Source organism: Oncorhynchus mykiss, chromosome 2 (assembly GCF_057628025.1).
Source record: "Oncorhynchus mykiss isolate SJ-2025 chromosome 2, ASM5762802v1, whole genome shotgun sequence".
Lineage (NCBI taxonomy): Eukaryota > Metazoa > Chordata > Actinopteri > Salmoniformes > Salmonidae > Oncorhynchus > Oncorhynchus mykiss.
In genome coordinates, this window is record NC_143023.1 from 77,991,308 (window position 1) to 78,018,697 (window position 27,390).

Genomic DNA, 27,390 nt, shown 5'->3' on the forward strand with positions numbered 1-27,390 from the left:
TACACATTTTTCTGATTGAATTTAATTATCTTATTAAAACACTAACCCTAGTGAATAACAACAAGAATAACATCTTCATGAATCATTATAATAAGATATTTTCAGAGTGAATATAATTGCACTTAAATTGTTTATTTTTTTTATTTTAATTAATATTTGTATGTTTGAGCATTGTTAATACCTGCGTTTGGTTTGCTAGACATGTTTGATGTAGCAATGTAAGTAGATTTTTCTATTATGAATAAAATACATTTCTAATTAAAAAAAACACAGCCTTTTAAGTGTTAGGATTTATGGGTAATTATGACCCCTCCTCTTAAACGAAATGACGGCTTGCCTCTTATACAACCATCGTTCCCTTATGCCATAGTTTGTACATCTCAATTGTTATATTGCTTAAATAGGTCTCTCATTAGTATCTTAGTCATAATTTTAGGCAATGTTGGAATGATGCATTTCATTGTTTTGCTTACTTTGTGTATTATAATTAGCTCATGTGCTTTTCTTCACCAGGAGGGGACACTATATAATGTTTTTGGGTCTGTAACCATGTTTGCCAGTGACAGTCCCTTCCCATTCAAATACTGTATTCTCTTTCAACAAGAAGTTTAGTAATAGACCCATGTAATTTCGGTTGATATAGCCAGGGTTGTTTTGTTTGCGCAATGTGCTGTCTGTGCGTTGGTATATGGTCTATTAAAGGGGATCCTCGTGATTGTATTTTCCTTTCTTTTTAGAGCACCTAATAAAATACTTCAAATGGTAGGCTAACCGCATCTCTCTCTCTCTCTCTCTCTCTCTCTCTTTGTCTCTGTGCGGTGGCTTAGAGCATAGTCAGAACTACAAATGTTTGATTATTCCATGCAAAACAATTGCGCATATTTAGCTCCATCATCAGAGTAATTCAGCAAGTAACTTCATGCTTTCCGTGATCAGTAAACATCAATTGATCATGTAATTTCAGATATGTATGGTATAGCCTCACGATATCGCTCAATATTGGCCACCGCCATTAATAGGGTATTTGAGTGATATAAAATAAAAGTGAGCTATACCGGAGTATGTATAGTGTATAGTCTTTTTTGGCCTCTGCCTGTCAAGCAGGAGAAGGATGAAATTTGCAGATGTAGGCAATTGTTAGCTGATAATGTTTACTTTGCAAACTAGAAAACTACTGGTTGAAACTTTGTACAGTTGGCTAAACATAGTGGTGAGTAGACAGACCTAATGTACTTTTTTTCTCCAACCAATGTAGGCCTACCTAGCAAAGTTAACTAACATTATCCCCTTTTCAACATGTTGTTTTAAGAGCGTATTTTATCACAATTGCTGCTGACAGACATGATAGGCTACATTGATTGATTTACCACGTTGAATTGGCTAGCTAACATATCACCTCAATATGGCTAGTTAACGAGCTAACTTTAAGGAGATAAACTAGATGGCTATATACAAATATTGTTTAAGTTTCTTGCCATCTATAGTGGGGATGACAGTAGTCCGACTGACAACTTTACCAGGACGAGGATTTGCCGATGTCAAGCTCTTTTCAAAAGCCTAATCTCTGGTAAAGCAAGCTAAATGTGGATAGGCCCTCTAGTATCTGAAATGACATGATCAATTGTTTACTGATCATGAAAAGCATGCAGTTATTTGGTGCATAACTCTGATGGAGCTAAATGTGGAATAATCGGAAATGTGGTGTTCTGACTGCTCTTCAAGAGGTGATATTAAACCCAAATAGTTCTAACATTTATTTCATCATCTCTAGAAAACGGCATGCAGTTGTCAATGGTTTTAGCAGAGATGGTGGTCTCCTTACCCCCCAGCAGCCAAATCTAAGGCACAGCACTGTATTGTGAAGTTTTGTTGATAACGACCTATAACGGGTTATATCCATGATGAGTACTCTATCTCTAAGACAACAGGCACAACTCAGATAAAGTCGGGTTTTTCAAAGTTGCTTAAATGCCACGTGTGTCCACTTAGTGTATTAGTAACAATCTAACCATTATGAAACTTCCTCACCTAGCAAATTAGCAATTACATTTGTTTTTGACAGTCTTTGACCACCATACAAAAATTCCTTACTTCGTGGGTTTATTTTCATGGACAGATATATATTTTTTTGCCCTGTGGAACCTCTCGCTTTGCCTCTTCCTCTCAGATTAAATTAAGCCAATGGACTAAAAACACATTTTATTTAAGAAGGCAATGAAAATCTGTACTTAGCCACTGAAATTTTTATTAAAATCTGATATCACAAATTAATGATAATTTACAATCACGGATAAAAACTTCTAATTACAGATAAAAAATAAAAAAAGCAAAGTATACAAAAACGGTTGAGGTAAAACATCATAAAAATAGCTTCAGTTAAAAAGGCCTTATTGAAGTCACAAGTTAAGTTAAAAAGCTTACTTCACAATATCTAGCTGTCCTAAAAAACAAAAATGTATTTACAGTTGAAGTGCCGCACAACACAGTGAATGATACAACATTCAATATCATTAAACCCTTATTTTCTCTTCCTATGTAAACAGTAAACAAACGATGAAATGTAATTATTAAGTAAATCATAACATGACTGCTTAATGACCTTTGAAAAGAGGATGATAGACCGGTCCCAGATGTATTTTAGCCATCTCCTCTGACTATCATTTTCACTCCATACATGTTTGGCATGACAGTGAAAAAACACAGAGGGGAGAGGGAACATACAGATGGGACAAGCCAGGTTAATACATACTGGACTACGCAGGTTCTTAGAATGAGGAGCAAGATGTGACCAAATCATATTCACATACTCTATTTACTCCAAAAGACTTTCGGGTAACTGCAGTTCTCCCAAGCTTTGTAGAAAACCCAGACACAATCAAAGGGCCAACATCCAAATGCCCACAGGTTATGGCATCATAGTGGTGAGAGTTAAGTTTCAAAACACACAAAACACATCCCAAAAAATGCAGACATTATCAGATCGAATCAAATGCTTAGAAAAGTTTGTTTTTTCTTCTCCAAGGAAATGCTGACTAAAAATAGGTATCTTGTGGAGAGGAGTATGGAGTGCACTTAGCCACAAAATCCTTATAAGGATGAGGTTGCCTCTAGCCTAAAGACTTCCCTCCAATGTCTAAGCTAAGATATTTGGGGAGGACAAGCTGATCCTACTCGTGTGCCTAAGGCGCACCTTCTACCCATGATTCCCTCTCTACGCAGTGCTCTGCCTGCTCTCCCGACCATATCCCACTGACTCCGAGCAGCAGGGTGGGAATTCTATGAATATCCCATCTAAATCTGTGTCCAGGGACTCCAGCACCTGTCCAATGATGGTCTCTGGGCTGGAAGATCCACTGGGGGGAGAGGAGGGGGCACCATTGACCATGTCTGTGAGGGTCATTGTTACCTCCGTCCTGTAGAGGGGTCCTGGGGAGTGGAGAGGGGGGATTAAGGGGGAGAGGAGAGGAGACTCCATAGTTCCTGCCAGAGGGAAGGTTGTCAGTTAGGATCAATCAGTCTGGCAAGAGTATTTTTCTTATTTTTCCTATTATGGCAACTTTTCCACCCTGCGCCTCTGGAAGTTTACAGTTTGTAGTGTATGCATAGCCTAACCTAGTAAGGACCTAGTGAGGAGGACTGAGGCCCTACCTGTGGACTGTGGAACCACACAGAGCCTGTTAGCAGAGGCGCTGGAAGTGGATGGGTCAATTCCAGAGGCAATGTCGGTGTAGGCCAGGCCTTGTTCCTCTAGGCAGGAGATTATCTCACAGGCAGAGTGGCGTCGAATGCCCCCGCTGCCCACCGAGCTGGCATCAGGGTCGTACTCTGCCACGGGCGTCAGGAGGAGAGGGATGTTGTAACTCTTAGAACGAACCACAGGGTTCTTAGATGGCTGGTCTACAGGCTGCTTAGGCCAGCACCACTGGAAACGATTCTCTGTGGAAGGGACAGAGTGTGTAAGAGAAGGAGAGTAAAGGAGAGGGAAAACGTAGTGGAAGAACAGTGAACAGGGCAGTATATGTATCTTACCAAGCACACAGGAGCAATGTGCCACGCTGCCGTCTCCAGAGTAGAGGCCGTGGGTGCCCAGGTAAGGAGAGACCACCCTCTGGACCAGAGACTCCAGACGCAGGTAGTCCTCACTCACACCCCGCGACTCATGGACACCCTACAGAGAGAGAGAGAAGACAGGTCAGAGCGTGTGTGTGAGTGAGGGACATAAAGAGACAGAGAAAAGGAGAGAGAAAGACAGAGAGAGAGGTGTTCTGTACATACCTGCAGCATAAGCAGCATTTGCGTGACAGAGGGGGGAATGCGGGCGCGAGGCCGAGACAGAGCATCCTCCAGCTTCACACTCAGAACTATGGTGTTCCTGAAATGGAGCAGAGCCAGCTGTCTCACACTGGGCTCCTTACCCTGCAGAAAGAAAGGAGAGAAGAAGGGGAGAGGTAGAAAGAGGAATGCGAAGGGTGAGGCGAGGGGGATGTAGGGTTATGAAAACGCAGCTTTAATTCCCTTAGAGAATGTTCTTCTTTATTGTCTGCTGAGAGAGAATCAGAGAGCGAGAGAGAGAGAGAGAGAACAGGTTCGAGAAGAGTCAGGACAGAGAGAGATGATGAAGGAGAGTGATACCTGTACTGGGTGAAATATGGCCTGTAGCATGTTGAGAACATCACAGAAGAAAAAGTCCCATGTCTCTGCCAGAGAGTCCAGTAACTTCTGACCTGAACACCAAAGGAGGAGCAAACCAACTGCTGTTAGTACTAAAATAATCTCACAAAGCACAGCAGTTTGGGACCTATGGTCTCAGTTGACTTTGGTGCGTTAAGCACAGAACATCACAGACCCTGACAGAGGTAACCCTGACAGAGGTAACCCTGACAGAGGTAACCCTGACAAAGGTAACCCTGACAGAGGTAACCCTGACAGAGGTAACCCTGACAGAGGTAACCCTGACAGAGGTAACCCTGACAGAGGTAACCCTGACAGAGGTAACCCTGACAGAGGTAACCCTGACAGAGGTAACCCTGACAAAGGTAACCCTGACAGGGGTAACCCTGACAAAGGTAACCCTGACAAAGGTAACCCTGACAAAGGTAACCCTGACAAAGGTAACCCTGACAGAGGTAACCCTGACAGAGGTAACCCTGACAGGGGTAACCCTGACAAAGGTAACCCTGACAAAGGTAACCCTGACAGAGGTAACCCTGACAAAGGTAACCCTGACAAAGGTAACCCTGACAAAGGTAACCCTGACAAAGGTAACCCTGACAGAGGTAACCCTGACAAAGGTAACCCTGACAGAGGTAACCCTGACAAAGGTAACCCTGACAAAGGTAACCCTGACAAAGGTAACCCTGACAGAGGTAACCCTGACAAAGGTAATGTAAGCTTCAGTTCAATTATTTATATTTGGAGCATTGACGGCTCTCGCTACTGTCACTGTTAACACATCTACTACAATTCTATGAAAAGTAAGACACCACAAATACCTTCGTAGAATCTTATTTTGTCCCGGAGAATGACCATGCCCTTTGTCAGCAACTGGTTCTGAGTGAGAGGTTTCATAAAACAAGCGTTGGTAAAAATGTATATTATGGCCCAATCAGAAACAATCTATCCATGATATTATTTCACCATTTAGCAGTAACATCACCTACCTGAAGGTATTCTGTGAAAAACGACCCCAGCTCTGTTTTCAATAGGTGCCTGAGTAAACAAAGTCAAAAGTGTTAACACACATGAACAGAGCCTACATTTGTCTTGTGCAATACACTGATAACACAAAACAGGTAAATGCTTCAAAGCCATCTATGTGAAATTAGATACTATATTATTGTGTACGTATATATACACAACATTACCAAAAGTATATGGACACCTGCTCATCGAACATCTCACTTGTATTTGTATTTATTATGCCAAGGCAGCAGCTACTCTTCCTGCGGTCCAGAAACATTTAGCCAGTTATACAATTTTAAAAACTTGACAATACATTCACAGATTTCACAACACACTGTGTGCCCTCAGGCCCCTACTCCACCACTACCACACAGCTACAATACAAAATCTATGTGTACGTGTGTGTGTATAGTGCATATGTTATCGTGTGTGTGTATGCATGTGCCTATGTTGGCTTCACAATCCCCGCTGTTCCATAAGGTGTATTTTTATCTCTTTTTTAAAATCAAATTTTACTGATTGTGTCAGTTACTTGATGTGGAATAGAGTTCCATGTAATCATGACTCTTATGTAGTACTGTGTGCCTCACATAGTCTGTTCATAGTCTGTTCTGTGCCTCTTGTGGCATGTCTTGTGGGGTCTGCATGGGTGTTCGAGCTGTGTGCCAGTAGTTTAGACAGACAGCTCGGTGCATTCAACATGTCAATACCTCTCATAAATAAAAGTAGTGATGAAGTCAATCTCTCCTCCACTTTGAGCCAGGACAGATTGACATGCATATTATTAATATTAGCGCTCTGTGTATATCCAAGGGACAGCCGTGCTGCCCTGTTCTGAGCCAAGTACAGGTACCTCCACCACACTCACCCCTCTCTCCCTGGCCAGTCTCTGTCTCCCTCTGTCTGGTACAGGTACCTCCACCACACTCACCCCTCTCTCCCTGGCCCGTATCCCCCTGTCTGGTACAGGTACCACCACCACACTCACCCCTCTCTCCCTGGCCTGTCTCTGTCTCCCTCTGTCTGGTACAGGTACCTCCACCACACTCACCCCTCTCTCCCGAGCTTTCATTCGCCTCCTGCACACATGCACTGTTGCGGCGAGTGACTCTGAACTTACAATGGCTAGCCCCAGGTCGTTATATATATTTTTTAATTATTGTGCATTTTGCTATTTGCCTCATGACTCCTGCATACTTTGTTGACTACAAACTTTCTTTACCCAACCGTAGGACAGACTATGTTTGTTCCCACAGTCGGGTCTCTGACTCTCTATTGGTTACACAGACTCTTGGCCTCCCATCCTGTTCTAACCACCTCTCGCCGGCTTTGTATTCATGTTACTTGATGAAATTGCTGTACAATATGATCTGGTTGCCATCTGATGCACATTCAGATGTCATAAATCAGCACTGTAGAGTTCTCCCTTTTATTTTTATTTTTATATTTAACCTTTATTTAACCAGGTAGGCCATTTCTCATTTACAACTGCGACCTGGCCAAGATAAGGCATAGCAGTGCGACAAAAACAACACAAAGTTACACATGAACAAACATACAGTCAATAACACACAAAAAAAGACAAATAGAAAAAATCGTTGGACAGTGTGTGCAAATGTAGGACAGTAGGGAGGTAGACAATAAATAGGCCATAGAGGCGAAAATAATTACAACTTAGCATTAATACTGGAATGATATACAGTGGGGAGAACAAGTATTTGATACACTGCCGATTTTGCAGGTTTTCCTATTTACAAAGCATGTAGAGGTCTGTAATTTTTATTATAGGTACACTTCAACTGTGAGAGACGGAATCTAAAATCCAGAAAATCACAATGTATGATTTTTAAGTAATCAATTTGCATTTTATTGCATGACATAAGTATTTGATCACCTACCAACCAGTAAGAATTCCGGTTCTCACAGACCTGTTCGTTTTTCTTTAAGAAGCCCTCCTGTTCTTCACTCATTAGCTGTATTAACTGCACCTGTTTGAACTCGTTACCTGTATAAAAGACCTGTCCACACACTCAATCAAACAGACTCCAACCTCTCCACAATGGCCAAGACCAGGGAGCTGTGTAAGGACATCAGGGATAAAATTATAGACCTGCACAAGGCTGGGATGGGCTACAGGACAATAGGCAAGCAGCTTGATGAGAAGGCAACAACTGTTGGCGCAATTATTAGAAAATGGAAGAAGTTCAAGATGACGGTCAATCATCCTCGGTCTGGGGCTCCATGCAAGATCTCACCTCGTGGGGCATCAATGATCATGAGGAAGGTGAGGGATCAGCCCAGAACTACACGGCAGGACCTGGTCAAAGACCTGAAGAGAGCTGGGACCACAGTCTCAAAGAAAACTATTAGTAGCACACTACGCCGTCATGGATTAAAATCCTGCAGCGCACGCAAGGTGCTCCTGCTCAAGCCAGCGCTTGTCCAGGCCCGTCTGAAGTTTGCCAATGACTATCTGGATGATCCAGAGGAGGAATGGGAGACGGTCATGTGGTCTGATGAGACAAAAATAGAGCTTTTTGGTCTAAACTCCACTCGCCGTGTTTGGAGGAAGAAGAAGGATGAGTACAACCCCAAGAACACCATCCCAACCGTGAAGCATGGAGGTGGAAACATCATTCTTTCGGGATGCTTTTCTGCAAAGGGGACAGGACGACTGCACCGTATTGAGGGGAGGATGGATGGGGCCATGTATCACGAGATCTTGGCCAACAACCTCCATCCCTCAGTAAGAGCATTGAAGATGGGTCGTGGCTGGGTCTTCCAGCATGACAACGACCCGAAACACACAGCCAGGGCAACTAAGGAGTGGCTCAGTAAGAAGCATCTCAAGGTCCTGGAGTGGCCTAGCCAGTCTCCAGACCTGAACCCAATAGAAAATCTTTGGAGGGAGCTGAAAGTCCGTATTGCGCAGCGACAGCCCCGAAACCTGAAGGATCTGGAGAAGGTCTGTATGGAGGAGTGGGCCAAAATCCCTGCTGCAGTGTGTGTAAACCTGGTCAAGAACTACAGGAAACGTATGATCTCTGTAATTGCAAACAAAGGTTTCTGTACCAAATATTAAGTTCTGCTTTTCTGATGTATCAAATACTTATGTCATGCAATAAAATGCAAATGAATTACTTAAAAATCATACTATGTGATTTTCTGGATTTTTGTTTTAGATTCCATCTCTCACAGTTAAAGTGTACCTATGATAAAAATTACAGACCTCTACATGCTTTGTAAGTAGGAAAACCTGCAACATTGGCAGTATATCAAATACTTGTTCTCCCCACTGTATGTGCAGATGATGATGTGCAAGTAGAGATACTGGGATGCAAAAGAGCAAGGGGTAAGTAATAATATGGGGATGAGGTAGTTGGGTGTGCTATTTAGAGATTGGCTGTGTACAGGTACAGTGATTGGTAAGCTGCTCTGACAGCTTATGCTTAAATTTAGAGAGAGGGATAAAAGACACTCATTGGCAGCAGAGAACTGGAAGGAAAGTTGTCCAAAGGAAGTGTTGGCTTTGGAGATGACCAGTGCAATATACCTTCTGGAGCGCATGCTACAGGTGGGTGTTGCTATGGTGACCAGTGAGCTGAGATAAGGTGGGGCTTTACCTAGCAAAGACTTAGATGACCTGGAGCCAGTGGGTTTGGCAACGGATATGTAGTGAGGCCCAGCCAACGAGAGCATAGAGGTCGCAGTGGTGGGTAGTATATGGGGCTTTGGTGATAAAATAGACTTACTGTGATAGACTATATCTGGCTTGCTGAGTAGTGTTGGGGGCTATTTTGTAAATGACATCACCGAAGTCAAGGATCAGTAGGATAGTCAGTTTTACGAGGGTATGTTTGGCGGCATGAGTGGAGGCTTTGTTGAGAAATAGGAAGCCGATTCTAGATTTAATTTTGATTTGGAGATGCTTAACGTGAGTCTGGAAGGAGAATTTACAGTCTAACCAGACACCTAGGTATTTGTAGTTGTCCACATATTCTAAGTAAGAACCGTCCAGAGTAGTGGGTGCGGGCAGCAATCCGTTGAAGAGCATGCACTTAGTTTTACTAGCATTTAAAAGCAGTTGGGAGGCCACGGAAGGAGTGTTGTATGGCGTTGAAGCTCGTTTGGAGGTTTGTTAACACAGTGTCCAAAGAAGGGCCAGATATATACAGAATGGTGTTGTCTGCGTAGAGGTGGATCAGAGAATCACCAGCAGCAAGAGCGACATCATTGATATATACAGAGAAAAGAGTCGGCCCGAGAATTGAGCCCTGTGGCACCCCCATAGAGACTGCCAGAGGTCCGGAACAGCAGGACCTCTTGCATAGTGGAGAAGGTACGGTGGGATTCGAAATGGTCGGTGATCTGCTTATTAACTTGGCTTTTGAAGATTTTAGAAAGGCAGGTGTCATGACGTGGCCCTCTTTGGGTATAGCGAGTGCCTTCCCCCTCTCTCCTCTCCTACACGCAGGTTCTGTTATCTCCGGTCGTAAATTCCTGGAGGAGACTCTCTCCCCCTGGCCATGCAGAAAGAGACACATAGAGAGAGAGTTTCTCAGTAGAACAAAGGAACTTCTTCTACATCACAGAACTTGAGAACTGAACAATATCCATGTTTTGGAGAATGTGTAAGCGGTCGGTGGAGAAGTCAGCTACGACTCGGTCCGTTTTGTTTCATGTTAATGACCTCATGAAAGACAATACAGCCACATTACCATAACTCTGTTTATACAGAAGCCTCCGTTATGAGGTTTGCGTCTAATTATTTTACAAAATGAATGAGTAAAGATGAAACTAGTTGTGAAATTCTGTAATGCTAGGTTTAAACCGTTAACGTGAGAGAATTGTATTCCCTTTAAAGTTTAACTAAGTCATTGGCCCGCTCCCATGAGCACAGACATGATCTGGCTCATGGGACAGCCCTTTTCTACTGTTACGAATTTTAAAAAACACCTGAAGAAATCCTCTTCAGACCATGCATACCTCGGTCAGCTGAGGGGGCAAAGGTTTGAGTAGAGAACGCAAAAACCTCAGTCTAAGCTAATGTTGTAATGGTTGTTGAATTCCTAACCATACCACGTAGAGCATTGGCTACATGGGTGGAAATGATTAAACTCTGAGACTATCGATCCCGACAGAATAAGAGCAAATTTTAGATACTAATTACTAGTCTGCAGCTAGAAATTATGTGAACCTGGGATGCGAAGACCGACAACAGCCGAAACATCTATTCTATAAGAACATTTCTGAATGGTACTCTGAAGTATCCATCCTAACAACTAAAGACTTCAGGGAAGCAGAGAGATGCTTGGATGAACTTTCCAACAGGACTGACGATTCCAACAGAGATCACGATGACACACTTGGGGTAAATATATATTGATTGCAATTATTCCAGAATAAGGGGGCGTTCATGTGCAAAGGATTAGCATTTCAATTAATATAATTATCAACTGCGTAGTGACCCTTTTGTCTTTCCTGCCCTTCTCAGTCCACACTAGAGGTTGACCAATTATGATTCTTCAACACCGATATTGATACCTATTATTGGAGGACCAGAAAAAGCCGATACCCGATTAATCGTATGATTTTTTACATTTTATTTATTTATTTGTAATAATGACAATTACAACAATACTGAATTAACACTTTTATTTTTAACTTAATATAATACATCAATAAAATCAATTTAGCCTCAAAAAAATAATGAAACATGTTCAATTTGGTTTAAATAATGCAAAAACAAAATGTTGGAGAAGAAAGTAAAAGTGCAATACGTGCCATGTAAAAAAGCTAATGTTTAAGTTCCTTGCTCAGAACATGAGAACATATGAAAGCTGGTAGTTTCTTTTAACATGAGTCTTCAATATTCCCAGGTAAGAAGTTTTAGGTTGTAGTTATTATAGGACTATTTCTCTCTATACCATTTGTATTTCATATACCTTTGACTATTGGATGTTCTTATAGGCACTTTAGTATTGCCAGTGTAACAGTATAGCTTCCGTCCCTCTCCTCGCCCCTACCTGGGCTTGAACCAGGAACACATCGACAACAGCCACCCTTGAAGCATCGTTACCCATCGCTCCACAAAAGCCGCGGCCCTTGCAGAGCAAGGGGAACAACTACTTCAAGGTCTCAGAGCGAGTGACGTCACTGATTGAAACACTATTAGTGCGCAGCCCATTTCACATCGGTTACACCAGCCTAATCTCGGGAGTTGATAGGCTTGCAGTCATAAAAAGCTCTATGCTTGAAGCACAGGGAAGAGCTGCTGGCAAACGCACAAAAGGGCTGTTTGAATGAATGCTTACGAGCCTGCTGCTGCCTACCACCGCTCAGTCAGACTGCTCTATCAAAAATCAAATCATAGACTTAATTATAACATAATAACACAACAGAAATACGAGCCTTATGTCATTAATATGGTCAAATACGGAAACTATCATTTCGAAAAGAAAATGTTTATTCTTTCAGTGAAATACGGAACCAAACATGTGAAACGATGTTTAGAATTAATTCTCAGGTTGTCTATTGTCTAAATAATCGGTAATATTTCAACCGGGCAATAGCGTATTCAGTAGAAAGGAAAAAGAACGATGGGGTCATCGTTCTATCGGTCATGCGTGCAAACGAGCTCTGCTTCATTCTGCATGCCACTTACAAAATGGTCTCATTCTTCCTAATTTTTAAGAAAACAAGCCTGAAACAATGTCTGAAGACTGTTGACATCTAGTGGAAGCCATAGGAACTGCAATATGGGTCCTAACCATTTAGATACGCTATAGGCATTCAATTGAAAACTACAAACATTTAAAAAATCCACTTCCTGGATGGATTTTCCTCAGGTTTTCGCCCGCCATATCAGTTCTGTTATACTCACAGACATTATTTTAACAGTTTTGGAAACTTTAGAGTGTTTTCTATCCAGTTTACTTTGGGCACGCTTCTCATCCAGATGTCGAAATACTGCCCCCAAGCCATAACAAGATAACCTTGTTCTGAACACCTCCAATACAAAGGTAATGTGGTTTGGTAAGAAGAATGCCCATCTTCCCACAGGTGTGATTACTACCTCTGAGGGTTTAGAGCTTGATACAAGTACTTGGGAGTATGGCTAGACGGTGCACTGTCCTTCTCTCAGCACATAGCAAAGCTGCAGGCTAAAGTCAAATATAGACTGGGTTTCCTCTATTGTAATTGCTCCTCTTTCACCCCAGCTGCCAAACTAACACTGATTCAGATGACCATCCTACCCATGATAGATTACGGAGACATAATTTATAGATCGGCAGGTAAGGGTGCTCTCGAGCGGCTAGATGTTCTTTAACATTCGGCCATCAAATTTTCCACCAATGCTCCTTATAGGACACATCACTGCACTCTATACTCTTCTATAAACTGGTCATCTCTGGATACCCGTCGCAAGACCCACTGGTTGATGCTTATTTATAAAAACCCTCTTAGGCCTCACTCCCCCCTATCCGAGATATCTACTGCAGCCCTCATCCTCCACATGAAACACCCGTTCTGCCAGTCACAATCTGTTAATGGTCCCCAAAGTTGCAGCTAGCGACTGGAATGAGCTGCAACAAACACTCAAACTGGACAGTTTTATCTCAATCTCTTCATTCAAAGACTCAATCATGGACACTCTTACTGACACTTGTGGCTGTTTTGTATGATGTATTGTTGTCTCTACCTTCTTGACCTTTGTGCTGTTGACTTTGCCCAATAATGTTTGTACCATGTTTTTGTGCTGCTAACATGTTGTGTTGCTACCATGCTGTGTTGTCATGTTTTGATGCCTTGTTATGTTTTTGTCTTAGGTCTCTCTTTATGTAGTGTTGTGTCTCTCTTGTTGTGATGTGTGTTTTGTCCTATATTTACATTGTATTTATTTTTTTAATCCAAGGCCCCCGTCCCCGCAGGAGGCCATTTGCATTTTGGTAGGCCATCATTGTAAATAAGAATTTGTTCTTAACTGACTTGCCTAGTTAAATAAAGGTTAAATCAAAAAATGTAAATATGTTTTGACCATGACAGTTTACAATCCAGGGTCACTCCAAGCAGTTTAGTCACCTCAACTTGCTCAGTTTCCACATTATTTATCACACAATTTAGTTGAGGTTTAGGGTTTAGTGAATGATTTGTCCCAAATACAATGCTTTTAGTTGTATAAATATTTAGGACTAACTTATTCCTTGCCATCCACTCTGAAACAAACTGCAGTCATTTATGTCGCTGTAGTAGCTGACGTGTATAGTGTTGAGTCATCCACATACATAGACACACTGGCTTTACTGAAAAAAGTAGGGGGCTTAGACAGCTGCCCTGGGGAATTCCTGATTCTACCTGGATTATATTGGAGAGGCTTCCTTTAAAGAACACTCTCTGTGTTCTGTTAGACAGGCAACTCATCATTCACAACACAGCAGAGGGTGTAAAGCCATAACATATATGTTTTCCCAGCAGACTATGATCGATAATGTCAAAAGCCGCACTGAAGTCAAACAAACAAGCTCTCAAACGTTTGATCATCAATTTATCTCAGCCAATCATCAGTCATTTGTATGAGTACTGTGCTTGTTGAATGTCCTTCCCTGTAAGTGTGCTGAATGTCTGTTGTCAATTTGTTTACTATAAAATAGCGTTATATATGGTCAAACACATTTTTTCCCAAAAGTTTACTAAGGCTTAGTAACAGGTTGATTGGTTGGCTATTTGAGTCAGTAAAGGGGGCTTTACTATTCTTAGGGGAATTACTTTTACTTCCCTCCAGGCCTGAGGGTAAACACTTTATAGTAGGCTTAAATAGAAAATATGGCAAATAGGAATGGAAATATCGTCCGCTATTATCCTCAAGAATTTTCCATCCAAATTGTCAGACCCGGGTGGCTTGTCATTGTTGATAGACAACAACAAAAAATGTCACCTCTTCCCCACTCACTTTACGGAATAAAAAAGTACAATGCTTGTCTTTCCTAATTTGGTCAGATATACTTGGATGTGTAGTGTCAGCGTTTGTTGCTGGCTTGTCATGTGTAAATTTGCTAATCTTGCCAATGAAAAGATCATTGAAGTAGTTGGCAATATTAGTCGGTTTAGTGATTCAATGAATGATGGAGCTGAGTTTGCTTTTTTCCCAAACATTTCAGTTAAGGTGCTCCAAAGCAATTTACTATCATTCTTTATCTAATTTATCTTTCTTTCATAATGTAGTTTATTTTTATACAGTTTAGTTACATGATTTTTCAATTTGCTATACGTTTACCTATCGATTGTGCAGCCAGACTTATTTGACATTCCTTTTGCCTCATCCCACTCAACCACACAATTTTTCAATTCCTCATCAATACACAGGGATTTAACAGTTTTTACAGTAATTTCCTTAATGGGCGCATGCTTATTAGTAACTGGAATAAGCTATTTCATAATTATGTCAAGTGCAGCGCCTGTTTGCTCCTCATTACATGCCACGGACCAACAAATATTCTTTAAATCAACAACATAGGAATCACTACAAAACTTATTGTATGACCTCTTGCACACTATATTAGGCCCAGCCTCTGGACATTTGGTTTTCCTAGATATGGCTACTACATTGTGATCACTACATCCAATGGACTTGGATACTGCTTTAAAGCAAATTTCTGCAGCACTGGTAAAGATGTGAATACATTTTGATGATTTAATTCCTGTGCTGTTTGGAACTACCTGGTAGGTTGACTGAGTGGGCAGCATTCCAAAATCATGGGCATTAATATGGAGTTGTCCCCCCCTTTGCTGCTTTAACAGCCTCCACTCTTCAGGGTAGGCTTTCCGCTACATGTTGGAACATTGCTGCAGGGACTTCCTTCCATTCAGCCACAAGAGCATTAGTGAGCATTAGGTCAGGCACTGGTGTTGGACGATTAGGCCTGGCTCGCAGTCGGAGATCCAATTCATCCCAAAGGTGTTTGATGGGGTTGAGGTCAGGGTTCTGTGCAGGCCAGTCAAGTTCTTCCACACCGATCTTGACAAACCATTTCTGTATGGACCTCGCTTCGTGCACAGAGGCATTGCTGTGCTGAAACAGGAAAGGTCCTTCCCCAAACTGTTGACACAAAGTTGGAAGCACAGAATCGTCTAGAATGTCTTTGTATGCTGTAGCATTAAGATGCCCCTTCAATGGAACTATGGGGGCCTAGCCTGAACCATGAAATAAAGCCACAGACCATTATTCCTCCTCCACCAAACTTTACAGTTGGAACTATGCATTGATTCATCACTCCAGAGAACGCGTTTACACCACTCCAGCCGATGCTTGGCATTGCGCATGGTGATCTTAGGCTTGTGTGCAGCTGCTCGGCCATTGAAACCCATTTCATGAAGCTCTGAAGAACAGGTATTGTGCTGACTTTGCTTCCAGAGGCAGTTTGGAACTCGGTAGTGTGTGTTGAAACCGAGGACAGACGATTTGTACGTGCAACTCGCTTCAGCACTCTGCGATCCCGTTCTGTGAGTTTGTGTGGCCCTCCACTTCGCGGCTGAGCCGTTGTTGTTCCTAGGCGTTTACACTTCACAATAACAGCATTTACAGTTGACCGGGGCAGAAATTTGACGAACTGAATTGTTGGAAAGCCGGCATCCTATGACGGTGCCACCGAGCTCTTCAGTAAGGCCATTCCCCGGCAAAGTTTGTTTATGGAAATTGCATGGATGTGTGTTCGATTTTTATACACCTGTCAGCAAGGAGTGTGGCTCAAATAGCCGAATTCATTCATTTGAAGGGTTGTCCACATACTTTTGTGTATATATAGATTATTAATGTGTAGTTACATATATTTACACCAAGGAATGTGAGTCTCATACAACTGCATGATATCTGGGTATTGTGCAACCCAGCTTTCTCTTTTAAACGTACTGTTCATGTTTGTTTCCAGTGCTAAGTATACAGTACCAGTCAGAGGTTTGGACACAACTCATTCAAGAGTTTCTATTTTTACTATTTTCTACATTGTAGAATAATCGTAAAGACATCAAAACTATGAAATAACACATATGGAATCATGAAAAAATCTTAGTGTTAAACAAATCAAAATATATTTTATATTTGAGATTCTTCAAAGTAGCCACCCTTTGCCCAGATGATAGCTTTGCACGCTCTCAGTATTCTCTCAACCAGCTTCATGAGGTAGTCACCTGGAATGCATTTCAGTTAACAGGTGTGCCTAGTTAAAAGTTAATTTGTGGAATTCCTTTCCTTCTGAATGTGTTTGAGCAAATCAGTTGTGTTGTGAGAAGGTATGGTTGGTATACAGGCAATAGCCCTATTCGGTAAAAGACCAAGTCCATTTTATGGTAAGAACAGCTCAAATAAGCAAAGCGAAATGACAGTCCATCACTACATTAATACATGAAGGTCAGTCAATCAATTCTGAAAGTTTCTTCAAGTGCAGTCGCAAAAACCATCAAGCGCTATGATGAAACTGGCTCACACGAGGACCGCCACAGGAAAGGAAGACCCAGAGTTACTTCTGCTGCAGAGGATAAGTTAATTAGAGTTACCAGCCTCAGAAATTGCAGCCCAAATAAATGCTTCACAGAGTTCACAAGTAACAGATACATATCAACATCAACTGTTCAAAGGAGAACTATGGCCCTCATTGCGTGAATCAGGCCTTCATGGTCAAATTGCTGCAAAGAAACCACTACTAAAGGACACCAATAAGAAGAAGAGACTTGCTTGGGCCAAGAAACATGAGCAATGGACATTAGACCGGTGGAAATCTGTTCTTTGGTCTGATGAGTCTAAATTTGAGATTTTTGGTTCCAACCTCCGTGTCTTTATGAGATGCAGAGTAGGTGAGCGGATGATCTCCGCATGTGTGGTTCCCACCATGAAGCATGGATGAGGAGGTGTGATGGTGTGGGGGTGCTTTTCTGGTGACACTGTCAGTGATTTATTTAGAATTCAAGGCACACTTAACCAGCATGGCTACCACAGCATTCTGCAGCGATACGCCATCCCATCTGGTTTGTGCTTAGTGGGACAATCATTTGTTTTTCAACAGGACAATGACCCAACACACCTCCAGGCTGTGTAAGGGCTATTTGACCAAGAAGGAGATGGATGGAGTTCTGAATCAGATGACCTGGCCTCCACAATCACCCGACCTCAACCCAATTGAGATGGTTTGGGATGAGTTTGACCGCAAAGTGAAGGAAAAGCAGCCAAGAAGTTCTTAGCATATGTGGGAACTACTTTAAGACTGTTGGAAAAGCATTCCAGGTGAAGCTGGTTGAGAGAATGCCAAGAGTGTTCAAAGCTGTCATCAAGGCAAATGGTGGCTACTTTGAAGTATCTCAAATATAAAATATATTTTGATTTGTTTAACACTTTTGGTTACTACATGATTCCATTTGTGTTATTTCATAGTTTGTTGTCTTCACTATTATTCTACAATGTAGAAAATAGTACAAATAAAGAGAAACCCTTGAATGAGTAGGTCTGTCCAAACTTTTGACTGATACTGTATATTGAAACAAGGTTAGGACTAGTCCCTACACAGCAAACTGTATAGTTTTACCTAGTGTTAATTTCAGTGTAACACTTCTTGTGTTGATTCAGGAGTTAAATGGACTTTCTAAGAGTGAAATTAACACTCAGTGGTGTACAAAGAACCCCAGTGTTGGTGTTAATAAGTGTTGAGTGTGACAGTGTGATTGTGTCAGTTTTACTCTGTTGAGAGTAAAACATTCCATCAAAACTATGGCCCTCATTATCATATTTCTCAGCATGCTCTACTGCAGATGGATTTTTTATATATGTGTTTTTACATGTTCATTTATCGATTGATTAATCTTATGCCATACAAAGATAAAACAATACAAAAAATAAATAAACTAATTCAATCAGTTACTTATATTCATTGCATCCATTACTGAAATGGTTGTTCCAGTTTAAATGGTTTAGCTAGTCTCCTTTATCAATGTTCCTAACCATGACAGTCATTCTGAATGCAGGTTGTGGGTGAATAAAGATTCTAACTGTTGGATGTCCTAACTCTGGCTGGATTCCAATAGGAATTATACATCACTTTGCAAGCCAGCATAATGTGACTTGCAGGCCTGATGTGGCCTGTAAACCAGGAGGTTCCAAACACCACTGTGTTAGGGTAAAACATGGCCATCAGAGTAAGGCCTTAGTGCATTCGGGAAGTATTTAGAACCCTTGCCTTTTTCCACATTTTGTACTTTACAGCCTTATTCAAAAATGTATTAAATACATTTTTCCCTCATAAAAGTACAGATAATAACAAAGCAAAAACATTTAGAAAGTTTTGCAAATGTATAAAAAATAAAAAACTGAAATACCACTGTAATGGGAACTGTAATGTTCGTACTTTTCTTACATACCATTTTTTTATTCAAGAGCACATAAAGAACATGTACCATATATTTCAAGAGTGTGAATAAGTATACCATTTGGATTAAGTCACACAAAAACAACAGAAACAAACAAAAAGCCCAGAAATTACAGAATAAGACCTGTACGATATGTCAGAAACTCTGATCAGACACCTTCATACCTATGCTGTCTATACTGCAAGATTGATGCCCTTCTCCCCCAATTGCTCAGTTTGGTCAGGCTGCCAGCTATAGGAAGAGTCTTGGTGGTTCCAAAGTTCTTCCATTTAAGAATGATGGAGGCCCTGTGTTCTTGAGCCCTTCAATACTGCAGACATTTTTTGGAACCCTTCCCCAGATCTGTGCCTCGACAAAATCCTGTCTCGGAGCTCTACAGACATTTCCTTCAACCTCATGGCTTGGTTTTTGCTCTGACATGCTGTCAACTGTGGGACCTTAGGTGGGTGCCTTTCTAAATTATGTCCAATCAATTTAATTCACCATAGGTGGACTCCAATCAAGTTATAGAAACATCTCAAGGATGATCAATGGAAACAGGATACACCTGAGCTCAATTTCGAGTCTAATAGGAAAGGGTCTGAATACTTATGTAAATGCGTACATTTTGTTACATTTGCAAACATTTCTAAAAACCTGTTTTTTCGCTTTCTCGTTATGGGGTATTATTGTGTGCAGATTGCTGAGGAAAAAAAATAATGGAATCCATTTTAGAATAAGGCTGTAACGTAACAAAATGTGGAAAAAGTCAAGGGGTCTGTGTGCTTTCCGAATGTACTGTATGTATTGTCATAAACAATTTAATTTGAATGACAATATTCGCCTGCAGTAGGACCTGACTTGGTGAAGTCCACAGGACAATAAATGAACAAATTCAACAACCATGTCTTTTTCACTAACAAATACAGTCATGGGTGGTATATCTGCAATTCACCCGAAAGGCAAGGCACCTTGGGAAATTATATTGGAGGCGTGGCTTAGTGGGGGCATGGCTTTCAATTAGTTATTTTTGGCCACCAGTGAGTATAAGTGTTGTACCAGTTGAAGTGGTGTATGGTTATGTTAATTCAAGTTGAGCATGTCTGCTGCCAGTTCTGAAGTCTTTATAAATGCTGACATGAGGTCATTCGATGATAGGAGATCCCGTACAGGGAAGAAATTAAATCTACTTTCACCTCTGTGTATATTACTGTGTAGTAGGATTGGAGCAGACCAACAACCAGACCAGGCATCATCAAGACCCAAAACAGCACCCACCTGAGCGAGATGGCCGGGATGAACCTAGGAGCGATGCGCTGCTACAACACGGTGAGGCTAAAGCTGATCCCCAACAAGGAGGCTGCTGAGGACGGAGCCACCAATCGCCAAGGAGCAGCAACAGCAACCATAACCGCCAGACCAGAAACCATGGCCCGTCTGGAATTCAGCAGGAACTGCCTGGTGAAACCCCAGGGGCCACAGGAATCATTTGAAGCCAGTTTCAAGACCCCCCAATCACTAGAACAGTTTTGGTAAAAATTCAGAAATTGTAAAGATTCAGCCTCATTTAACAGAATCAGAGCATACCTCCTTTCCGACACAGAATCCAAGATAGTTGCAGTACGGTTAACAATGAATGCATCCAGGCCTATGACACGCATGTTTGGTTAAGCAGGTTCGCCACCCTCAAGTCAGTGGCAAGGAGGGTCCTGGACTGGGGCACAAAAATGGCTGGTCCAGTTAAGACCACACCCAACCTCAGGGGGCAGTGTCCAACACCTCCCAAGCACCATCACGCTGGGTAACAACAGAGTCTCCGTCCACTACTACGGCATGACCAAACTGTGCTGGAACTGGACCATCTGGCCGAGGCCTGCACAGCCATCATCTGCAAGATCTGTAAAGACAAGCATCCCAACTCAGACTGTACCTCCACACACCCCTGCAACCTGTGCGGGATAAGCGGACACCTACTTCAGAACCTGCCCCAGTTCCTATGCCGGCAGAGCAAGGGACAGCGCCACCAACTCTAACCCAAATCCCAACCCCACCAACTCACTCCGCCAGACAACGAAGATCCAGAACCAGACCTTTCCACAGGTAATGCCCAACCCACTTCCCAATATGTCCCACTCCACCCAAGACCTTCCAGAAACAGCCCCTACCCCTGCAGGCCCCTCTATCTCTGCCCCATCCCAACAAATCCCTTCCTAGCCACCTCCACCCCCATCAAACCCCAGGTCAAAAATTACCAAATGATAACTCCTCCCCCTGCTTCTTAGTGGCCCAGATCCATCCTCCTTAGCCCTCCCTACCCATAATCCCGCACAGCAGCAAGCTACCCTCAGCCCAGACCCTTCGAACCCTCCAAACCGTCTTCACCCCTCCCAGCACCCTCAATTCTATCACCAAGTCAGTACAGGGGGCCACGATGTAATCAGTGGGGAGGCACGCCAAGACCTGTGAACAGCCAAGAACCACCCAACAACACAAACAACCCGCTAGAGACCCCTCACCCACCTCTGCAATGAAATGATCAAACATAGACCTGGTTCAGACTAAAGATCACACCTTCAAGTGTGGACCCATATAGACACGGGCCCAGTGTTTAACGCTGAAGAATTTGCTGTGTATGATTGACTCAGCTCTCTGGCCTGTTGGTTTTCTTCTATAGTGTGTGATATGCGTGACTTCGGTTGTTTACTGGGCTGTAATCGAGGCTGACATGACAGAACTGACAGCTCTGGTCTGGTCTTGAAAGATAATGAGATATCTGGCAAGACCACATGGCCTCCCACAAACACACACACACATACACACACACACTTAGCAGATAAACGCCATGCTAGCAAACAGATGTGTGTGTTTGCTTGTGTTTGTAACTCACCTGACACCTTCGTTGAGGACATAGAGTTCATTGTCAGCCAGACCTTTCTTCTGGAAGACGGCAATGACAGCATTGTGGATGCTAGTGGACACACACACAAACATCAACATGTACCACTCAGATTCCATTTACCCATTAAATTATATTTAATATTCATCTCAAGCACAGACTACATGCATGGTCAGGCTGCAGCATACCTGTTCCAGGTAGAGTTGGCCCCAGCCCTCTTCTGTTTCTCTCCTCTCTCCTCCGGTGATCCCTTCTCACTCTTTCCTAGCTCACTAAGACTGGGAGAGCTCATCAACTTCAGCCTGTGTAGAGTTCTCATGACGGAAGAGAGGGAGGGAGAGAGAGAAAGACAGCAGACTAAGCATTGAGCTACAGCAAAGACTAGAAACTGAACAAGAAGGAGATCATTCAAATAGGGGAATAGAGAGAGGGGTGGGGGTGTGAAGAGAAGCGAAGAGTATGAACCAAGAGTGTAAAGTGAAAGACGGAAGAGAGACTGTGCATCTGGCCGAGGCAGAGACCAGAGCAGAAGACTCAATGTGACACTGAGGAGAAGAGAGAGAGGGGTGAGGGGAGGAGGAAGAAGGAGGGGCCATGGTCTGTGACTATTGCTTATTGTCTGAGGTCTCAGGAGAAAAAAAACAATACCATTTCCTTGCTCTACCCCTCCCCTTGCTGGATCGGAAGGGGTGGAATGGTATCAAATACATCAAACACATGGTTTATTATGAGCCGTCCTCCCCTCAGCAGCCTCCACTGATACACACATACATGCAGACATACAAATACAATCAATTCATTCACAGCACAAAATCAAATGCATATGGAACCGCAGAGAAAGGGAACTAATACAATTATTTTTTGCTGTTTACCTGATAGCGACACCATGAGCTTAACAGGAAGAAGTCTAGCTCTTTGACAACAAAAACAGGGAGCGGAAACAGTGACACAATAAGGCACAATGAGAGACGGTTTCCTGCATGGTAGGGGATGTATCGCGGGTCAAAAGATGCAACGAGACAAGCTAGGATAAAGGAAGTAGCCTCGCTAGGCTTCTAGGCTCTCCTGTTAGAAACACAAGACAGTTTGAGGTTAACAACAGATCTTGGATCAGATTACCCAACCCCCAATCGTAACCTTAAGCGGCCGTAGGATGAAAACGATCTGACCCTGTATCATTGGTTATGAGCAACACGGCCGGGAATGAGACGAGAAAGCAATGCTCTGATGGGAGAAAGACTAAAAAGACAGAAGTGGAAATTACCGCACAGAAAATAGATAAAATACAGTGATATGATTAGTGAGGGCAGTTAAAGGGTTGAAGTCTGGTTGGTTAGAAGGTTAGAGGTCTGATTGGTGAAACGGATTGAAAATGTGTATTCTGATCGGTGGAGGGGTTAAAGTACAGTGTGAATAAATGCTTGTGTTTCTGGTCAAACCCACACAGTCCAGGAGAAGTCTGCTGACACCAGACCACTGAACAATAGACCTTTTCAACACCCCACTCCCACTCTCACAGACACAGGAACACACACAGGCATGGAGTACGCATAGGCATTTGGATAGACATAGAAACAAGCTCATACACACCAGCATGCACACACACACACGTGCACACAAGCACACACACACTCAAACACAAACACTACACACACATGGTGTAACCACATTTTCTGTGCTGTTCTGATCTCTCTCTCTGTGTGTTTCACTATAACTCACCCACAAAACCCCACACTCAGTCTCTTCTTTTGATTACTCCCTTTAGCCATTCCTGCAGAACTTTTCAGTAATAACTGATGAAACAACTCAGCAATGTTGCGTAAGGCCAGCAAAATGTTACACACAGTCAATGAGTCAAAGTTCAAATACCCATTAGCCAATAGGCCAGATGTGTTGCACACTTATACAATCCTTAGAGGGAGTAGGGACAGGTGGGTAAGGATTGAATAACTATAAGCAATATGCTCAAATCTTACCCGTTGACATGCAAACTGGAGTTTCTGCCCTATCGCTTAAACCCATCTTTTTTTATTTCCAGTTATTGCATGTTAGGTGTACCATTGAGATGGCAGGGCAACTCTCCGTAGTATCATCTGCCATCCACTACATAAGGAATCGGGCTTGGGGTTGATTTCAGACTGGCTATAGTTTTATGACCGCCCTGAATGTTAATCCTTGGAGTTGATCCTCACCTCCTGATTGGATGATCGCTATTGTCCACATCATGGCTTGGGGGCGGGGCTGAGAAGGTGGTGAAGTTGAGTGACAGGGGCCTGGGGGAGGGGCGAGAGCCGTGCCGCCGACGGAGTCCATCCAACATCTGTCAAAGGAAACATTGAGAAAACAACAACATAAAAATTAACCAACAAGAAACTTCAAGAAACCCTTGACTCGCCAGGGTCTTTCTACTCAGGGTGGGGTCAGGGTGCAAAGTGACAAAGCATGCTCAGAAAGAACCATATTATACAGAACAGGCATTCCTCTTCATCATATAGAATAAGGAATTGATTGTGTCTGTCAACTTAATATTCTATAGATTATTATTATTATTGTCACAGCAGCTAGCCAACCAAGAAACATTCAACACACGGAAAGAGAGAGAGTAGTCAAAACCACAATGAACACTGAACGGCCTCTCGATACTGTTGATGTAGCAGCCTATCATTTGAGACGTGTAAGAACAGTGGAATTTTGAAATCAAAAGGGTGTGTAAGGCTTACTCAATACTCATACAAACTCATTCAGTCTACACACACAGAGATGCATGCAGGCACAAACACAAGCAAACACACACATACACACAAGGCCAGTTCCAGGCATAAGCGGTCGCAAAATGAGTAGGTTTGCAGGAAATTAGCTGTAACATTGCACATGACTTCTCTCCGCCCTTGGCAGAACGTGTAGAATTGCAAGATTAAAAAAAAAGTCCTCTCCACCATCAAGAGGGAGCCACAATTTGGCTGTAAAAAATACAAAATAAATACTATTGCTAAATAATTTATGGAAATACTTGTAGATGTAAATACAGTGCCTTGCGAAAGTATTCGGCCCCCTTGAACTTTGCGACCTTTTGCCACATTTCAGGCTTCAAACATAAAGATATAAAACTGTATTATTTTGTGAAGAATCAACAACAAGTGGGACACAATCATGAAGTGGAACAACATTTATTGGATATTTCAAACTTTTTTAACAAATCAAAAACTGAAAAATTGGGCGTGCAAAATTATTCAGCCCCCTTAAGTTAATACTTTGTAGCGCCACCTTTTGCTGCGATTACAGCTGTAAGTCGCTTGGGGTATGTCTCTATGAGTTTTGCACATCGAGAGACTGACATTTTTTCCCATTCCTCCTTGTAAAACAGCTCGAGCTCAGTGAGGTTGGATGGAGAGCATTTGTGAACAGCAGTTTTCAGTTCTTTCCACAGATTCTCGATTGGATTCAGGTCTGGACTTTCACTTGGCCATTCTAACACCTGGATATGTTTATTTTTGAACCATTCCATTGCAGATTTTGCTTTATGTTTTGGATCATTGTCTTGTTGGAAGACAAATCTCCGTCCCAGTCTCTGGTCTTTTGCAGACTCCATCAGGTTTTCTTCCAGAATGGTCCTGTATTTGGCTCCATCCATCTTCCCATCAATTTTAACCATCTTCCCTGTCCCTGCTGAAGAAAAGCAGGCCCAAACCATGATGCTGCCACCACCATGTTTGACAGTGGGATGGTGTGTTCAAGGTGATGAGCTGTGTTGCTTTTACACCAAACATAACGTTTTGCATTGTTGCCAAAAAGTTCAATTTTGGTTTCATCTGACCAGAGCACCTTCTTCCACATGTTTGGTGTGTCTCCTAGGTGGCTTGTGGCAAACTTTAAACGACACTTTTTATGGATATTTTTAAGAAATGGCTTTCTTCTTGCCACTCTTCCATAAAGGCCAGATTTGTGCAATATATGACTGATTGTTGTCCTATGGACAGAGTCTCCCACCTCAGCTGTAGATCTCTGCAGTTCATCCAGAGTGATCATGGGCCTCTTGGCTGCATCTCTGATCAGTCTTCTCCTTGTATGAGCTGAAAGTTTAGAGGGACGGCCAGGTCTTGGTAGATTTGCAGTGGTCTGATACTCCTTCCATTTCAATATTATCGCTTGCACAGTGCTCCTTGGGATGTTTAAAGCTTGGGAAATCTTTTTGTATCCAAATCTGGCTTTAAACTTCTTCACAACAGTATCTCGGACCTGCCTGGTGTGTTCCTTGTTCTTCATGATGCTCTCTGCGCTTTTAACGGAACTCTGAGACTATCACAATGCAGGTGCATTTATATGGAGACTTGATTACACACAGGTGGATTGTATTTATCATCATTAGTCATTTAGGTCAACATTGGATCATTCCGAGATCCTCACTGAACTTCTGGAGAGAGTTTGCTGCACTGAAAGTAAAGGGTCTGAATAATTTTGCACGCCCAATTTTTCAGTTTGTTAAAATAGCTTGAAATATCCAATAAATGTCGTTCCACTTCATGATTGTGTCCCACTTGTTGTTGATTCTTCACAAAAAAATACAATTTTATATCTTTATGTTTGAAGCCTGAAATGTGGCAAAAGGTCGCAAAGTTCAAGGGGGCCGAATACTTTCGCAAGGCACTGTAGATTTGACCTCATGCTTATTGGTCTATAGGTTAATTTGCATAATTTTTTGGAAGTCATTTATTATTATTATTTTTTAAACCTTTATTTAACCAGGTAGGCTAGTTGAGAACACCTTTATTTAACCAGGTAGGCTAGTTGAGAACACCTTTATTTAACCAGGTAGGCTAGTTGAGAACACCTTTATTTAACCAGGTAGGCTAGTTGAGAACAAGTTCTCATTTACAACTGCGACCTGGCCAAGATAAAGCAAAGCAGTGTGACACAAACAACAACACAGAGTTACACATGGAATAAACAAACATACAGTCAATAATACAATAGAGAAAGTCAATATACAGTGTGTGCAAATGAGGTAGGATAAGGGGGGGGTGAGGCAATAAATAGGCCATAGTGGTGAAATTATTACAGTATGGCAAATTAAACACTGGGGTGATAGATGTGCAGAAGAGTGTGAGTGTGCAAGTAGTGGTGCTGGGGTGCAAAGGAGCAAATAAAATCAAATAAATAACAATATGGTGATGAGGTATCTGGATGGGCTATTTACAGATTGGCTATGTACATGTGCTATGATCTGTGAGCTAGTGAGGGAGATATGAGTCTCCAGCTTCAGTGATTTTTGCAGTTTGTTCCAGTCATTGGCAGCAGAGAACTGGAAGGAAAGGCGGTCGAAGGAGGAATTGGCTTTGGGGGTGACAAGTGAAATATACCTGCTGGAGCGCGTGCTGCGGGTGGGTGCTGCTATGGTGACCAGTGTGCTGAGATAAGGCGTGGCT

At 42.3% G+C, this 27,390-nt stretch overlaps 1 protein-coding gene across 2 annotated transcripts in view; it reads right to left on the reverse strand.

The window, feature by feature from the left end:
- Window positions 1–2,225: 2,225 nt before the first annotated feature.
- The window catches only part of LOC110496836 (proline-rich protein 5-like), a 62,868-nt gene continuing 37,703 nt past the window's right edge, over window positions 2,226–27,390 (reverse strand). Inside the window, exons 2-11 of one of the 2 annotated variants that reach the window (XM_090208464.1) lie at window positions 24,160–24,287; window positions 22,156–22,281; window positions 21,959–22,039; window positions 5,661–5,709; window positions 5,493–5,550; window positions 4,633–4,724; window positions 4,276–4,416; window positions 4,030–4,168; window positions 3,649–3,936; window positions 2,226–3,480 (exon numbers count right to left, since the gene is read on the reverse strand). In XM_090208464.1, the coding sequence (XP_090064590.1) occupies window positions 3,212–3,480; window positions 3,649–3,936; window positions 4,030–4,168; window positions 4,276–4,416; window positions 4,633–4,724; window positions 5,493–5,550; window positions 5,661–5,709; window positions 21,959–22,039; window positions 22,156–22,281; window positions 24,160–24,287 (1,371 nt within the window). In that variant the 3' untranslated portion in view covers window positions 2,226–3,211. Of the gene's footprint in view, window positions 3,481–3,648; window positions 3,937–4,029; window positions 4,169–4,275; window positions 4,417–4,632; window positions 4,725–5,492; window positions 5,551–5,660; window positions 5,710–20,349; window positions 20,530–21,958; window positions 22,040–22,155; window positions 22,282–24,159; window positions 24,288–27,390 lie in introns of those variants that run through there. The other variant, XM_090208467.1, reaches the window with a different exon arrangement.